The sequence below is a fragment of the Rhyacophila brunnea genome, unplaced genomic scaffold (assembly GCF_057557595.1).
Source record: "Rhyacophila brunnea isolate RB1 unplaced genomic scaffold, BYU_Rbru_1.0 scaffold_3, whole genome shotgun sequence".
NCBI lineage: Eukaryota > Metazoa > Arthropoda > Insecta > Trichoptera > Rhyacophilidae > Rhyacophila > Rhyacophila brunnea.
In genome coordinates this window covers 30735157-30752745 of record NW_028232965.1, presented here as the reverse complement: position 1 = coordinate 30752745, position 17589 = coordinate 30735157, and the positions used below count along the sequence as shown (strand labels likewise).

The 17589-nt window shown below is 33.4% G+C and overlaps 1 protein-coding gene across 2 annotated transcripts; it reads left to right on the top strand.

Moving 5' to 3' along the window:
* The first annotated feature begins 1519 nt into the window (after window positions 1-1519).
* LOC147068212 (iron-sulfur clusters transporter ABCB7, mitochondrial-like) lies at window positions 1520-16415 on the top strand. 2 transcript variants are annotated; one of them, XM_085951957.1, is made up of 13 exons: window positions 1520-1784; window positions 3630-3750; window positions 5869-5948; window positions 6119-6323; window positions 8190-8356; window positions 8937-9066; window positions 10146-10294; window positions 11314-11488; window positions 11657-11814; window positions 13951-14114; window positions 14213-14342; window positions 15283-15558; window positions 16095-16415. In XM_085951957.1, exons 1-13 carry the CDS (start codon window positions 1629-1631, stop codon window positions 16314-16316), a joined length of 2133 nt encoding a protein of 710 aa, XP_085808083.1. In that variant the 5' UTR covers window positions 1520-1628; the 3' UTR covers window positions 16317-16415. The 2 variants fall into 2 exon arrangements, with proteins under 2 accessions (XP_085808083.1, XP_085808082.1); XM_085951956.1 differs by having other exon boundaries at window positions 5815-5948.
* Window positions 16416-17589: the final 1174 nt, after the last annotated feature.

Sequence of the window (17589 nt, the reverse complement as noted above, 5' to 3'; positions counted from 1 at the left end):
TACCTGGAGGTACGCCTGGCTTAGATCTATTATTACTAGCCAGTCTTCTGTTTGTAAGATGGCTGGAACCTCGTAATGGTGAATTAGTTTGAATGGTTTTGGCTGTAGGAACGCATTCAAACGCTTTCGGTTGAAAACAGGGCATAGGGTCCCGTCTTCTTTCTTGATCAGAAACAGGGTTGAGAGAAAAACTGGGGATTTGATCCGTTTCTTCTAGAACCCCTGAGTTCTTTAAGTCACGATCTCGAGAGTGACCTCTGCTGATTGTTGCGTTTGAAATTCTTTCCGTAAAAGTAAAGAATGACTTACCAATGGTGGTGTCCGCACAAAAGGTATGCGGGCTACGACTATTATTTTTACCAATGTTGGGGGGGGGGGGGTACACTACGCCATCCAGACTCCCCGAAAGTCTCTTAGGTGGGCCCCAATGTTGTTGGTCGTCCAGATGAGGTCACCTTCGCTTAGAGTACGGATCTCTGGTGGAGCCCGTACCTCCGATGGAGAACTCCCTTCCCACAGGACGTCGCCCCTTGGGAGTACCCCGGCCATAATGTGAGTTCGAGGGCCTTCCGGGACTCTCAGCTCAGAGGAATCCTTGATAGTGCCTCCCGAGTGAAGGTCTCCTTCCGGTAAGGATCTGAGTCATGTTCTTGCAAATTTTATCATGCCTTGTCCCCAAAACCCTCTTCAATTTTTTGGTACAGGCTCATCGCTGTTATGATGTTTTGAGGATTGGTTGCCCAATCCACTAACCCTTGCATACCCTTCCAGAAGCTGTCTCGTTGGGAAACATCGCATTCTGGAGGGCCGCGATGGTCCTCTCCATCAGATGGTTAGCTGATGACGAGTGGTCGCACCGATGCAACTTGTCATTTAGACCTAACGCTACGACCGTAGGGGCCGCCAAGAATTGTTTTTTGGGCGTTGTGCCACTCCTTGTCGGTCCCGGAAATAAGGTACGTAATAAGGATACCTCAAACATCAGCATCTTAATCGACGCTCGTACGTTGAACTTTTCCTCCTGTAGCAGTTCTGCTTCGCCGTTTGGCGTCCATTGCTTTTAGAATATCCTCCTCACGGTCATTCAGATGTTGCGCCATAATCACTGATCACTTAACATTCACTTAACTATCACTTAACGTTCGTCCATGATAATTTTTTTGATAGTTAGAATGAACTGTCAGACGCAACATGTAAACAATAAGAAGTTTAAATCCAGAATGAAGACAAAGGGATCCCAAACTCCATACATAAAAAATGGACGCGCGGGTATGACCAGTAAATAAAAACGGAGGAATGACCAACGACAAGAAAAAGGAAAATAAATTAGTAGAATATAACCTCACGCGAAGAAGAAAGAGCAAACCCTATCTCAAGGACAAAGTCAAATTCTAATAATAATCAATACAGTTGCAATGGTTATGGTATCCCTATCTAGATTTAGGACCATAGACATTAGTTTGACTGGCTGCTCACAGCGCATAGATAATATTATTCTGAGCGCACCATAGATGCCATATAGAGCGCACAGCTGATTTGGTGGGTCCTGTGGAACCGATGTTCGATTTCCGCGGTATTGTTTGGTTGTCAAATTCGAAATTAAATAATATTATGGTTTTCTAAATAAGATGGCATTACGTTTGCTTCCATACGGTCTGGGGAACGTTATGTATTCCAATAAAATAAACTTTACGTATGTTGTAAGACAACGTTCTCAATTGGCACAAACTGCAAAGAATTTCTTTTTCATTCGCCATCCAACATCTTTATCACACAACTTCAGGGTAAGTGTTAGATAATCTTTGTTGATAACACCACTATTGATGTAGCCGTCAGTGAATATTAGTTCAAATTGTTCATTTCATTTATTCATATATGTATTATTGTACACTCAATATTACAAAAATTGGAAGTCATGTAGTCACTCATCAGAGATTTAAGACTGAGATTGAGATAGAACTGTCATTATCCAACCCTTTTGTCGTGGATAAATTCACCCAAGCACCGTCAAACCTCTGATTCATCCTGTTTAAAAAAAATGTATATTGGAGTCTCCTTCTGTTATTGGATGGACTAGTTGAGAGATTGTTCGACAGTACATAGATATTATCTAACTATTAACACCTCTACACCTAGGACTGTCATATTGAAAGAAAAAGTATGGTATCGAATGAAAATAGAATACTGGTATCCTATCGGAAGAAAGGTCTCAAGACTTTGTAATATGTATTAGGAAAATGCATTAATTTCTTGAAAATTAATAAAAATTATATTATATAAAATTTATGTAGTATTGCGAGATGATTGTTAATGATTAGGTACAATGAACAAAGAATGTTAACACAAAACACTTTGTATTTTACAAAAATTTTGAAAAATTTACGCTGGAAGTATTGGCTTAGTTAGTTATTAGTATGTTGCAAATATTTAATGCATTGAAATCGCCAATCAGTATTTAAATATTTCAACTAGGGATACTGACATAAAAGTTTCGATACCGGTGTCATAGCACCTGTACACATGCATGGATTTACTTGCACCAATAGTGTGTAATTTAAACTATCGCGATAATAACTGTTGAAGTTGTCTCACCCATCTCATTCTTCAAGAGTAAGCGAGATGCGATGTTGTCAATTTATGCTACTATTTGACAGGTCGAGAAAATCGATTAACCTCAGAATGAGTGCGCTGTGCAGCTCGTTTTTTTACCGGCAGGTTCGCTACTATCATTATGTGCAGGCGCAGATATTGCACGCTCCAATTGTCACGTGAAAATTCAGAAGCTTCTGAACCTTTTTGATTCATGCATGCAATTTGCACGATAATAAGTATTTATAAGTGAATTTTTTTGTTATGGCCGCGATAATTAATAGGTACTGTCAGCAGTTAATCCATGCATGTGTAAATGGGGTGTCATAAGGGAAGAAAAGTATCGATGCCAAATTATCAAAGTATTAATACTTTTTTGATGGCCCTAAACACCTCCTACGCATACTTACATAATGATTAGTTGTTTACCCGGGTTCTGTACTTGAAAAAAAAACTGGATTAAACGCACCACTTTTATTTTATTGTATTTGTGTAAATACTTAAAATATCATCAAGTGCTCAATATATTTTTTGCTAAATATACAATAAGTATGTTGTATTATGTTTATTCCAGTAAGAGCGAAAGCTTTTTTGGATTACAGTAGGTTATATTAAGTTTTGGTGTGTGTGTTAAATCTTTTTTTTTTAATCATATATTGCGATATGCATTTAATTTACTTTGGCGCAGTTAATTAATAAATTATAAAATTCCATTACATTACATCACCATGTTTACTCGTAAAAGGATCATAATCATAATATGAGCCTTCACAAAATGCAGGTTGTATTAACAGATTTTTATTTTTTACGGGAAATGGATGTAAGCCTCAACCTATTAGGTCTATATTCTGAATCCAAACGCACATTTAAAAACAACAGGTGAATTTCACAGACCCATAACATTATAAACTGACACCTTACCGCTCGGCCGTTGTGCGCACTGAAAGGATTAATTCTGACTATGACGGCAAAAACAATATGTTATAATCTATATTTACCATCTTCTGTTATCTGAAGCAATAATTAGGTATTATTTTCAGGCAATTTCAACTGCATCTAGTGATGCTTCAAAAAATAATGCCCAAGCAAAACCGAAATTTGGCAACAGCATTTTGGCAGCTGTTTTATCCAGACGAACTAAAAATTCTCAAATCCCACCAGGTAAACTTTTGACTGACAATAAATCTGAAATGGAATTTGAAAATTATTTGCTAAGATTTTTTCAAAGAAGAATTCGGTACCTATTTGAAGTCTTATTGCATTTTATAGGCATATTAGTATATTCATATATTAGTGAGTAAGCAATCTCTTTTTTTAATAATTGAACAATGATAAGAGACACATTTTAATGGAAGTTCAGTTGTCTATTGAACAAAAATTTGCGTATCATAATATAAAACAGTTCTGTATATTTATTTATCAATTAGACATAAGTAATGTGCCATTTATCGTTATTCGAGTAGTGTCTTTATTTGAAAATTAGAATTTTTTATAACTAACATAACAGTAGATGGAATTTTGAATTTCTTATCAAAATCTACAATTTATTGAGAAATTTGGAGTCTTAGAAATAGTCTAGTTTTGTTTTGAAACATTTGCTGAATGACCAAACTGTACTTTAGTTTTACAATAAGTCTGTATCATTCAACCTGAATCAAACAAACGAAATGGAACCGTTTGGTTTGGGACCGTTTGGTAAATGTCCACGGAAACGCTTTTCTGACGACTAATTAGTGTTGCCAGTACTTAAAATTAATTCATAACATATTAGTCTCTAAAACAGAAACATATTTATTGAAACGTCAACTTGTTATGAAATTCTAACCTCCTATCGTTGTCTACAATAATACAAATTCGTATTCATTCATTTTAAATGTACAAAATATAAAGAATGCTTCGTGAATAGGTAGCCATTTAGTTAATTTATAAGATTTTTTATAGGTAGGTATGACAAGTTTTTAAAAATTACTTTTGTTAAGAGCTTTTTATAATTGACCACTTGTTCATGTCGACAGTATGATTTTGTGACTTAGACGACAATCGAACATATTACTTATTAGATTTTGAGATAATAAGACCAAAAGCGGCTTCTTGTTCGCGTATGGTTACTTATGAATAATATTAGGTATTGATTATTAATCTATAATATACATAATTCAAGTAAACTTCTATGGTGTAAATGTCTAACATATTAATATATATGAACACCTCACGATTTATAAATGCCGAATAATGCTTATCAACACTTTGACAGATTGCCATTAGTCTATGGATCGTCCGAATCGGTTTGACGTTTCGTGTCAAACCATTTCTGATGGTCCGAGAATGGTTTGATTTTCAATGATACACTGAACCAAACGTCATATCTCAAACCATTTCCGGTCAACTTTCTACTCATACAATTTGTATGTATATTGTCTATGGTTTAATTTGATTAGTTTCGTTCAGGTTGAAAGAAACGAACCTAATGAATCATCTATAGATGAGATGTGAGAGATTTTTACATGTATACTCGTACTTATTAACAGAATACATTATGATATTTTTTATAATTTTCAATTAAGTGGATACTAAGAATAAAGCTGTGTTTAATCAATTAAACTGTGTGAATGCTTTACCCTTTTGCATCTTTGACTGACATTTCGTATGTTTAATATTAATTTGTTGTCTAGCTTTGGGAAGATTATGTTTCTGTTTAAATAGAATTTTCAATGCTTATTATTTGTTTTCATGCACAATATCATTAAACCATCAATTTTATAGTTAAATGCCATTTTTCTACATAGCAAAATTCGTTATGGAAATTTTCCTGATTTACTTTCAATAGAATGAATCTCACATAAAATGCATTAAATTGGCATAAAAACTATAAACCTAGATACAATGCAGATAAAAGAAGTCATGGATTGTGATTTATGTAATATAATAATAAATGATTGGGTACCATTTCATGCATTTTTGGTTCAAGATTATTCTCAGAAACCTTATTCATTGACATGCTTCTGTTGAATGCCCTCATTTCTCTTGTTTTTGTGTATTTAATCACCTTTTTGTTTTACATGTTTTTTTTATCATGGATGATTGCAGTGTCCCTCTCCTCATCTTACTCCACATTAGTTTATTAAATTAGTTGTTCCTAGTTGCTTTGCTTCTTCCTCTCCTTAATTGTATGTCCTTGTATCCTTATATACTGTCCCTCATGGAGTTTCTCTCACTTCATGTTAGGTATCCAAAAGAGAGACTGCTTTCATCCAGGTGCGTCTGTTTTTTCTCATGAAGATGTCAACCTCGGAAAAGATGTCAAGACTGTCACATCATCTGATATGCTACGAGGAATGATGGCATATATTTGGCCAAAGGTATAATATTTTTCTATTTCTGCTAATTACAATGTTATAAGGTACAAAAAAATAATCGAATAATTTAACACTATGGATATTTGAATGTATATTATAAGAATTATTGTGCTTAACAAAAATTTTAATGTAACCTTTTATGTTATGTATTTATAATATCGTTTTTATTCTAGGATGATGCCTTTATTAGATCTAGAGTTAAGTTGGCCTTATCATTATTAGTCGGTGCAAAGCTTTTGAATGTGTCGGTTCCATTCATTTTTAAATATGCCGTTGACGATATCAATTCGTCTTTGACCATGAATGGAGAAACTCTCATGGGTATGGCAACGGTACCTCAAGCATTGGGCACAGCAGGATTCAGTTTACTTGTGGGATGTGAGTATTCTTTGAGATACATTCATTTATGTATTATCTGTGTTTTCCATAATATTCCTGTTTTGGATTAATCAAATATGTTATTGGTTTTGACTAAAGTTTAAAGATTTAATTTAACTGGACACTAATTCTAATTGAAAATAACTCGCGCAAGTAAAATTGAGTAGCAAATTAATTAGTAAGCAGTGAGATTCCAAGAAGCAACGCTCCCTAATCCAGTTAATACTAATATTTATTTGTTAAAAAGTTGGCAGTACCTGCTGTACTGTTGGTACACGACCAATGTATTACTTTTGAAAATGAAGATATCAAATTTAATGATATTTTCTTACACAGTAATGTTTTAGCAGAGGCAAGGTACTGATTGAGCAATTCATTCATATTTTACCACAAATCAAAGAACTTATTGCCAGGACCATGCTAATGGTGGTGCTGACCCAAATTTATGAAAATTAAATTTTTAATGAAAATATAAACGAAATGAAAAGTTGGAGTAATTATTTTATTTTCATTAATATTTATGTTTCCTTATGGGATTTCCAACACAGACCTGAAATTTTCCTTTTCAAACTGAATTAGACTTCACAAATTACTGTATTTCACTACAGCAGTGAATAAATGATAATTAGACAGATGAAAAGTATTTATGTACCTACTAAACTATTGATAAATAATAATCAAAAACTTAAAAATATGTCGATAGTATTGTGCAAACACAATTTATATACATTTATTAATATGGAAGATAATTGCGCCGCAAGTTACTTTTTTTTTACTATCCATGGAGCAAACTTTCCTTTCATTAATTTTACTTTTTGACCCTATTCCCTGCGGGTCTATTCTATACACAAAGCGACTATCGACCGCTAAAGTGATAAAGTGATAGTATTTATTACATATTTGTATTGAAATATTATAATTATTGTTACAATAAGTTAGCTGTCTAAACAGTCTATCTCGTTCTAAATTTTATCACAGCCAAGAGAGGTGCTGTTAAAATATAGCACTTATTGCTACAATTACAACCAACTTATTGTAATTGTAACAATAAGTGGTAATACTTTGATACAAACCTACCCTAGTTTTTTTTTTTTTTTTTTTTTTTTCGACCATGTCCGATCCTGATAGGATCATATGGGCCTCCACAGAGTGGAGGTTTGTATTGACAGATTTTTTTTTTTTACGAGAAATGGATGTCAGCCACTTGCTCAACCTATTAGGTCCATACCCTGACAAACACAAATTGAAAAACAATATGTGTACTTGCCAGACCCAGGATTCGAACCTGCGACCCACGGCTTTATAGTCCAACGCTTATGCCGCGCGGCCACCGTGGGCGTTAGCCCTAGTTACCCTAGTTAGCCATCGTATTTATCACTTTATCACTTTAGCGGTCGATAAGTATAGAATAGACCCACTGGCACCCTTTGTCATATAAAGCTCTAATATACTGGGACTGACCCATTGTATTGGGGTTTTCCAATGATTTTCGGTGTTTTTGTATGTCGTTGTAGATCAAAGGTTCGAAATCCCTAAATAGAGCAAGTGATTTCTCCATTTTTTTCGAGTTTTCTTTAGAATCCAAGTTTAGTGTAAAAATTCTCGAAAAATGTTTATTGGAGGCTGCATATTATATGAGTTTATTAATATAAGTTTGAATATTTTTTCTCACCGGCTGGATTTCTCCCAAATAAAATAACCACCCAGTATTAGAGTAAAGAGCATTTTTAGTATAAATAGAAATGAGCGTGCAACAAAATGTTATCAGGCCTTCAATTAGTCGTAAGAAACCTTATGTTTACTAAATGCTGCTACATATGCACAATTACATTCATTGATACTAATATTTATGTTTTTTTTTATTAGACGGTATAGCTAGAGCTGGTGCTGCAGGTTTCAATGAAATAAGAAATGCAGTTTTTGCGCATGTTGCACAACATTCTATCAGAAAACTTGCCTGTAATGTTTTTACGCATTTACATTTCTTGGATTTGAATTTTCATCTGTCCAAACAAACTGGTGCTTTGTCTAAGGTTAATATGTCTATTTATTAAAGATACATTAATTACCTACATATTTCTTCAGCCTTCCGATTGATTTGTAAAGGTAAATTACAATCATTGCTCCTATGCAGAGTATAATATGGGGCTTGTAGACTTGAGACGTTTGTAATGTGTATATTAGTAAAAAAACATAGTAAATCACCTTTTCGTTTCTAAGCAGAGCATATGTGTATTTACAAAGTGGAGTTTATATTAACATACTTTTTTTAAGAGAGTTGGTTGTAAACCATCCGCTCAACCCAATTGGTCCTTGCACTGGATCAACACACACATTGAAAAAACAACATGTAGCTTCACATACAGGTGCTGTACCAACTATGCCTTTGTGGATGCTGAAATTGTACATTATGTACTACATATTATATAAATATATATATTAGGAAATTTGAATACGTAAAAAGTTCAATGTAAGACATAAATATATTGTCTTAATAAAATTAGTAGATAATATATACATACTTATCATTGATAACATATTATTATTAAGCCTATCTCCTACAAAAAATGTTTTTATAGTGTTGCTTTAAAAATTTGGTTTTACATGTTTCAGACAATTGACAGGGGATCACGTGCTATCAATTTTGTTCTGACTGCAATGTTGTTTAATGTGGTCCCAACAATATTTGAATTAGCACTGGTGTCTAGTATTTTAGGAGCGAAGGGTGGATTGGCATTTGCAGGTAATTAGTTATAAACATATCACATAAGCGTGAAGCTTGATACATTTAACAGAAAATATGACGTACAGTTGGCGCTCGGTAATCCGGCGTTCACCAATCCGGCATTTTGCAACTCAGCTCTCCTGCTCTATAATCCGGCAGGTTTCACATTAAACTCCCGGATTACAGAGCGGAGTCGCTCGGCAGTTCGGTGCCCGACCTTGACAATCCTAAAAATCCTATAGAAATCCAATAATCCGGCATAGGTGAAAAAATATGGGTGCCAGATTACCGAGCGCCTACTGTAGTTAGAACGACGCCGAGCGAGAGAAAATGATGCAATAGGCTTCATGTGAGAAACAATAATTAAATTCGCTCTGTAATTCGTGTGCACCAGAAGAAATCATAATCTGCACAAGTTAAATTGTTCCACTATGACTATAATTATGTGCAATATATTAAATTTCATTAATGAAAAGTGTTGTCTATTACCTCCTATGAAAATCCGCACAATATTTTACTGTGATATAATAATTATGATTCTTAAGAAATATTTATTCCTTATCCGTCGATGACATTGAGCTTCTTTACAAGCTGCATGTTGGCGAATTTAAAAGCGGGCGAGTCAGCTAGCGCGATTGTGATGATGACACACAAAACTTTCCACTCGCTCAGAAGCCAACAAGCTAGCGAGTTGAAACCGTCATTTTTGGTACTATTTTGACAGGACGTATTGAGTAGTTCGTTTTTTTACTGGGAGGTCGCCATTATCGCTCTACTGCGCAGACGCATTATCGGCCCACACGCCAGCGTGTAGCGTGTAAAGTTCCCCGGCTTTCAACTTTTCTCGGTAGATTGTTTACAATCTGCTTGTCAGCTTGTTCAATGATGACACCGGGCGAGTTTACAAGCAGATTGTAAATTCGCCAACAAGCAGCTTGTAAAGTAGCTCAATGTCATCGAGCTGTTATGATATTTAAATATCATCTCAAGGTTATCTCAAAACTAATACCTTAATAAATCACCTAGTTTTATTGTTTATGCTGTAGTATTCAATGCATGATTGTATCTAATATTTAATTGTTTATACTTTATTATAGGTGTGTCTTTTGGATGTGTTGGAGTTTATACAATTTACACCCTTTCTGTAACCCAATGGAGAACACAGTTTCGAGTTCACATGAACCAAGCTGAAAATGAAGCCGGAAATAAAGCAATTGACTCACTTATCAACTTTGAAACAGTTAAGGTATGTCTACTGTAATTATTATAATGGAATAGATAGAATATTATGAAGATTGACATGAAGCTGGTTGCAGATGCAGTCTGTAATTTCCCTAATTGAAAGATTAAAAGAAAACGGCGGATTATAGTGCATAAATACAAAATATTGTAAAAATTAAGACAGGTATTTCGTAAAAATAGTTTTTATTGAGAAATTTGTACTAGCAATTTACAGTTTTTTTAATGATCAAAATCAATTATGTATTAAATTAAGTATACATATTAATTATAAACTAATTATTAACTACATAATATGTATTAAACAGTAAATCACTTAATATAACCACTTGTTCCGTGTTGTTTGTTTTTTTCTGGATATTGTTGGAAGATTGTGTCATCTCATAATTTATGCAACACGATGAATGTGTTGACGGCTGCATTATTTTCCTCTGCCCATTAATTGATGGTAACACGTCAGTCCCAGCTAGTGCATCTCCTGATTTGACTGTATGAGCTGCAATCGGTTGACAATTATTGCCTTCATCTTCAGAATCCAAGCCTCTTGATGCATTTATAAGCTCGTCTTCTGTCGGAAGCAGCGCATAGGTACTCCTCAGAACTTTCTGCTATCCATTGTTCTAAAACATTTCGCTTTATCTCTGAGTTTTCAGTTGCCCTCTGAATCAATTCTTCTAATGGAACTAAGTCTTCCGGTTCCCAGCTTTCATCATCTTTATTCATGGAGGGCCACAGCTTTTTTCACGATTAAATTATTGCTCGTCCTGGTAGGTTGTTCCATGCCTCAGCTACGTTGAATACGACAGCGGACAGCTGATAAAGGCACGCGGCGGACTACTGAATTTTACATACGAATACCGGCGAATTATAGAGCTTGATTTTGTGATTTTAACAAGTAAAAATAACGGCGGATCATAGTAGTTGACGGATAACCGAGCGGCGGATTACTGAGAGAGTTCTGTAGCTTTATTACTATAATAGTCAATTTATGTGCAATTACATAATTACATAATATTTCATTTTTAGTATTTCAACAATGAAAAATATGAACTACAACGGTACGATGAGAGCCTTAAGAAATACGAAACTGCTTCATTAAAAACATCATCAAGCTTGGCAGTTTTAAATTTCGGACAAAATGCTATATTCAGTGTTGCACTGAGTACTATTATGGTATTGGCAGCAAATCAAATTTTGCAAGGTAATTATTAAATAAAATAAGTAATCTGGTTTATAAGATGTAACAATTAATAATTATGTATCTTTGTCTCAATAACCAGAGACACATGATATACATGATATACACGTTATTCGAATAGTAATTATTGTTTCAATATCAAATTTAAAATAAAATATATATTATTTTCAGGTAAAATGACAGTTGGCGACCTTGTGATGGTGAATGGACTCTTATTTCAGCTCTCTATACCTTTGGGATTTCTAGGTTCTGTCTATAGAGAGATTCGACAAGCTCTAATCGATATGCAAACAATGTTTACTCTTATGACAGTCAATAGTGCAATACAAGTATGTATGCGCAACTACAAATTTAATATTTTATTTCTTGACATTGTTAATTCATATTATTCTTTCATGTAACAAATTATTGTCATTACACATAGCTAGCTGTTATAACTATTATGGGAGGATTCCTTTTATGTCAACTTTAAAAAAACAATAGAACGTTCCATTTAATGTCATTTAACGGCCCACATGCTCAGCGTAGGTCAAAATTGAGGTTTTAAGCTATTTTCAGAGCATAACCATAACCCTGGACATTCCTTAAACGTTGTAGATAATCTATTTATATACTTTTGAAGCCTTATTATCTTTTATATTTATTTTAAACAGTTGATGAATGCATAAAGTATTTTTATTACATAAAATAGTATTCTTTTAAACCTCTCGCTCTAATGTTTTAGAATATAGTCATATTTCAGTACATCCGTATGCAGTGGTGTTAAGATTTTTTATATTTATTAATTTTTAAAAGCATTTATAAAACCATTAGTAAAATTTATCTCGACATTATTACAGTGAAATATTTACGATAAATAATTATATTGATAATCTCTGTGATCCCAAAGTTGAGACAAGAATTAGGCATTTTATTATTTAAAAAATGGGCAAGATTTACACATTTTAAGAAAATTCTAAAGATGCTGATTATAAGCTATGTTTATGAAAATTCAAATGTGATAAACATTCTACGAATAATGTTTGCTTTATAATAATTATTGACCTAAGAATAAGGTAGTATTTTTTTGAAATACACCATTTTTATTGGCATTCCCCAGTGGTTAAGCTACAACATACGGCCGTAGCACAAAATTGACAAACGATAAATGAAGTAGGGAGTAAGATCATGTTAACGCGTGTTAACGTCACGTCGACATGATAAATAAATTATGAATTACCTAACAAAATTGTGTGCTGAGTGATTTGATGATAATATTTCACTTTTAGGCAATATGAAAACAAAAATTAAAAGTTTACACTTTATCAATTTTATTATTCTCTGACGACTCTGATAAATTTTCTCTCAGTTTTTTGCCGAGCATGTAATAGATATCTATAGAGCATCTAACAAAACTGCATGAAGAGAGCAAAACATTATTAACTTATTTACAAATTATTTTTTAATAGATTAGTATACATTATTATTCCACTTTTATGTAATATTCAAACCAGTGGCGGCTGGTGGATATTATATCTGGGGGTGCTGCAGTTGATTAAAAATAAAAATAAATGATTATTTGGATTATATTTTACTATTAACATCAAAATTATTAAAATTAAATATTATAAGTGTTTTTATTTCATTATAAAATTGATTCTTCTGTCTTTTTTCCTTGATAGAAGGTCTATCACCTTTTAGTTGCTCTCGACACCTGTCGCGACTCGCGCTGCGCGTCGCTACTAGCTCAGAGTCGCTGTCCCGACAACGTTCGCAACACGAAAATAGTATTTTCGTATTAGTATAACTGTCTAAGCGGCAGTACCAGACTAAGCTCTGAGCGGCGAGCCCCGTTCCCCGCGCCCCCCTTAGCCAATTCGAGCATTATTCTATATAAAATGGTACTGCATGAAATCACGCGATGCATCACTTTCATCGTGGTTATAATAATTATTATTGGATGTATCGTTGCGTGGGCAAGCTTAACACGCCTAAATAATATTGATATTTTCATATAATATATATAAATTTATCTGTATTATAATATTACATTTTTCTTAATTTGCTTTGGGGTGCTGCAATTCCGCAGTGCATATGAACGAGCCGCCACTGATTAAAACCAAAATTTAAAATTTGTACTCTACCTGGTTTATTTTTCACTACCAAATAGCAAATCTCAATACCGCACCACATTTGCTTCCATAGGGAGTAGTTTTGGATAGCTAGTATCGTTATTATTTTGTTATTTTCTTATCTTCTATTTAGCACAAAACCAAACTAAAATATATTTCTAATGAATAGACTATGAACCATTCCCTGGAATTAAATGTTATTTTAGGAAAATATATCTGAAAAGTAATTCATGATTTATGTAGTATTTCAAATAAATTATGTACATACGTATGTTATTTGATTATTGCTGAAGCAAACTAACTGAAAGAATGTAGTAGCTTTTTCAATGAAAAATGTTATTTTTTTTCTTACAGAATCGACCCAAAGCACCACCACTAATGATTAGCAATGATATCGCTTCGATAACATTTAGAAATGTCAATTTTGAATATGAGCCTGGCAAGCCTATATTTAAGAACTTGAATTTTACAATTACACCTGGTAAAAAGATTGCCTTTGTTGGTGGATCGGGTTCCGGGTATGTCAAAAACAAATTATATAGATAATCACAATAATAAAAATAAACTTACACGACGATTTTACTTTTATTCACCGTGTTTTCCTTTCTTATTCCAGAAAAACATCTATGGTGAGATTGCTATTCAGATTTTATGAGCCACAGTCTGGAGATATTTTAATTGGAGACCAACACATAAAAGATGTTGACATGGACACTTTGAGAAAAAGCATAGCAATTGTTCCTCAGGTGAGCGATTCACTAAAAGTTATTTTTATAACTTACCAACTTTCTTCTTCTGCGTGGCACTGTGGCAAAAGTCTCCCAGTCCTGTGCTGCATAATACATAATATCCTCTATTTGCCGAATTTCAGTCGAGTTGCAGATAGCTTTGAACCAGTATGGAAGTTTGCCTTCAAGTTCAGCTTCTCTACATTAGCAGATTTTTCCATCTCCCATATCTCAAAACGTAATATTACAGTTGAACTTGGTTATTACAAGGAAGATGGGACCGACTCAATTTGCTCATTATAAGCATTACTCGTTATATCAGAGAATAGGTATTTTTAAATGAACTTAACACAAAAAGTCGCAATTCAAACAAAAATACACAATTAGAATTTTTAACCCGAAACAAGCATGTCATTCATAAACTACAAAAGAAATTGTTTATTGTAATGAACGCTGGTAGGTAACTACTGACTTTACAAACCTTAGAAACCGGGGATACTTTTTCAATATTGTCGGCGAGATCTCGGCAGCATCCCGTCCGGTCGGATTTTATTGCTTGGGGTCGAAATGTTATTAAACAATCGACACACTGACACACGTTTTAAGAAAATTTTTGACGATATTTTAGCTCGGTATACCCGATAAGTAGCTCGTTATAAAAGTGAATAAATGTATGGAGAAAATCATAAACGAAAATGTCAACGAATGTTTCCTCATTACATCTGAGATCTCGCTATATCCGTGATCGTAATAACCGAGTTCGACTGTACTGTATATTTTATAGTATTATCTTTTAGAATTAATGTTTCGGCACCATAAACTATAAAGTTAAATAAAATGTAGTCTTTTTCTGTATAATATTAAAATGCTGTCACAAGAAAATCTTGTAAATGCTGCCCTTAGTTATTTATTATTCATGTCAAAGTTATTGAATCATTGCTCTATTCACTTGTTTTAGGACTCTGTATTGTTTCATGACACCATCTTACATAATCTCCATTATGGTGACCTCTCTAAACCAATAGAGGATGTGTATGAAGCAGCTAAAATGGCAGAGTTACATGAATCGATAACAAAATGGCCGAATGGTTACAATACACGAGTTGGCGAGAGAGGTTTGAAATTGTCAGGCGGAGAAAAGCAACGAGTGGCGATAGCTCGGGCCATATTAAAAAACTCACCAATATTGATATTTGATGAGGCCACATCTAGTCTTGACTCCATTACAGAACATGTAAGTTGAACAAGAAGTTACATTGAAGGTGGATTGAATAATTTTTATCTCTGAAGAAGGCTTTTAAATATTTGTTACATGTTATGTAGTTTCATTTTGAAAAAAGATGCGGTTTTTGCTTCAGTTATCAAATTAAAAAAAATTCTATTTTTTCAGTTATATTGTCAGTTTTTTCTTACGTCTTGCATTTATGTCAAGAAGACTTGGACAAATGCAGAGATATTGTCGATAAATTAGCCCAACTAAGACATTCTTATTATAAACAGGTCACTTGCTTATCACTTGACTTTGGCAGCATTATGTTGTGTGCGGCCCGCCCCACCCGCCCCTTAAGCACTTAATTATGACTGCGCATTTGCCCCCTAGTTATATTATGTAAATATTATACTAAACAATTTTTTTCAATAATTTTTTTGGTAAGCAAAATTTTCTCATATTTTGTTAAATACAAAATTGCAGTAATGTTGCTATAGTTAAAATCTTCGTACAATTCATAGAATCTTAAATAGGTATTAATAAAAGTATTATTCTTTCAGAATATATTACAAGCATTAAGTAGAGCTACAGAAGGTAGAACGTCCATTTGCATTGCTCACCGACTCTCCACTGTAATGGATGCGGATGAAATATTTGTCTTGGAAAATGGATCTGTTAGCGAGCATGGTACACATATGTCGCTAATTTCAAATAAAAACTCGTTATATGCCAAATTGTGGCAAAGACAAAACCAAAGCGATAAGACTTTTAAAAGTTTATAATAATAGATTATATAATATATATATATATATGTATATAAGAAAAATCACATATATTTTGTTGTTGTTATTTATATAAATAAATATATTTAATTTTTTTAATATCGTGTATTATATTATGATTTCCTTTTTTAAGCGGGACCACATGTCTAAATCGAATTCGTGCTCCACTGTCAAGATGCGAGCTTTTTAACATCTTTTCCACTTGGAGCTCTTATTTTAGGTTGGCACTTGATGGACTTATATGTCTTGTTCTACTATGCAGTACTAATTGATAGAGAAATCTAAATTTCAGCATACTGTAATTCGAAGCTTACTGAAAATCAAAAGAGGATCAATATACTTTTTCCATGTAGCAAAGGTGTTATGAAAAATACAATATATTTCCGTGAATAGTAACGAAATATTTTTTTGGAATGTTCATTTGGTTATCAATATATTAATGTTTTGTTAATTATTACAAATTAGAAGATTTTTATAAGCTTAATTTGGATCGAAATATTAATGAAGTATAATATGTGGTAATCGCAGGTTTTTTATATCTACTGTATTGTAATTATATTCAACTATTTCATTTTTTGATTCACTTAGAAATTAGATTACTCATTCATAAATTATTACAATTTGTCCGGACTAATTACGTGGAAAGTATTCCTCTGCATCAATTTTCTCATATGCATCCGTCGTGACCTAGTTCAGGCAGGACATTAACTCCACCATCTAATTTGATTTTGATTATAATAGTGAAATTACAAAAACACAACTCTATGCTTGCACTCGAAAAAAAAAGAATTCTAATGAATATAAATTTTGTCCAAACAGTAAAAATAACGACTTAAGCTGTTATCTGTTTGGAATAAGTAGAAAAATCATGATGTAAAAGCCATCTGACATTGTGCATTTTTAAATTTATACATTTGTATTGTTGGGTAATTACCGATCATTTTGCAACTAGTAGACAGCCTTAAGACATAATAAATTGAATAGACAGGTATTGAAGAATTGGCAGTATTGAGTTTTGATGACTCGGCCAACCTAATCTAACCCAATGAAAAGCAAATGGGTGGTGAAAGGGTCCCCGTGCGAAGAACGGGAATGACCACTAATATTATAACATTGTTTTATGTAGAATTTTGCATACATTGCAATAACATATAAGGCATGTTTGTATTAAAGGACACCGTCAATTGTAGGGGTGGCCTCTACAATTAATTATCCAATCTAAATCTAACTTTATATTATAGGCTGGTATGCAAAGCATTAACAATGATAGTGA

Coding starts and splice junctions, on each gene's coding strand:
- LOC147068212 (XM_085951956.1), top strand. CDS start 1,629: ATGGCATTACGTTTGCTTCCATACGGTCTGGGGAACGTTATGTATTCC. Junction 3,751..5,814: donor AAATTCTCAAATCCCACCAG/GTAAACTTTTGA, acceptor ACTTCATGTTAG/GTATCCAAAAGAGAGACTGC. Junction 14,115..14,212: donor GTTGGTGGATCGGGTTCCGG/GTATGTCAAAAA, acceptor TTCTTATTCCAG/AAAAACATCTATGGTGAGAT.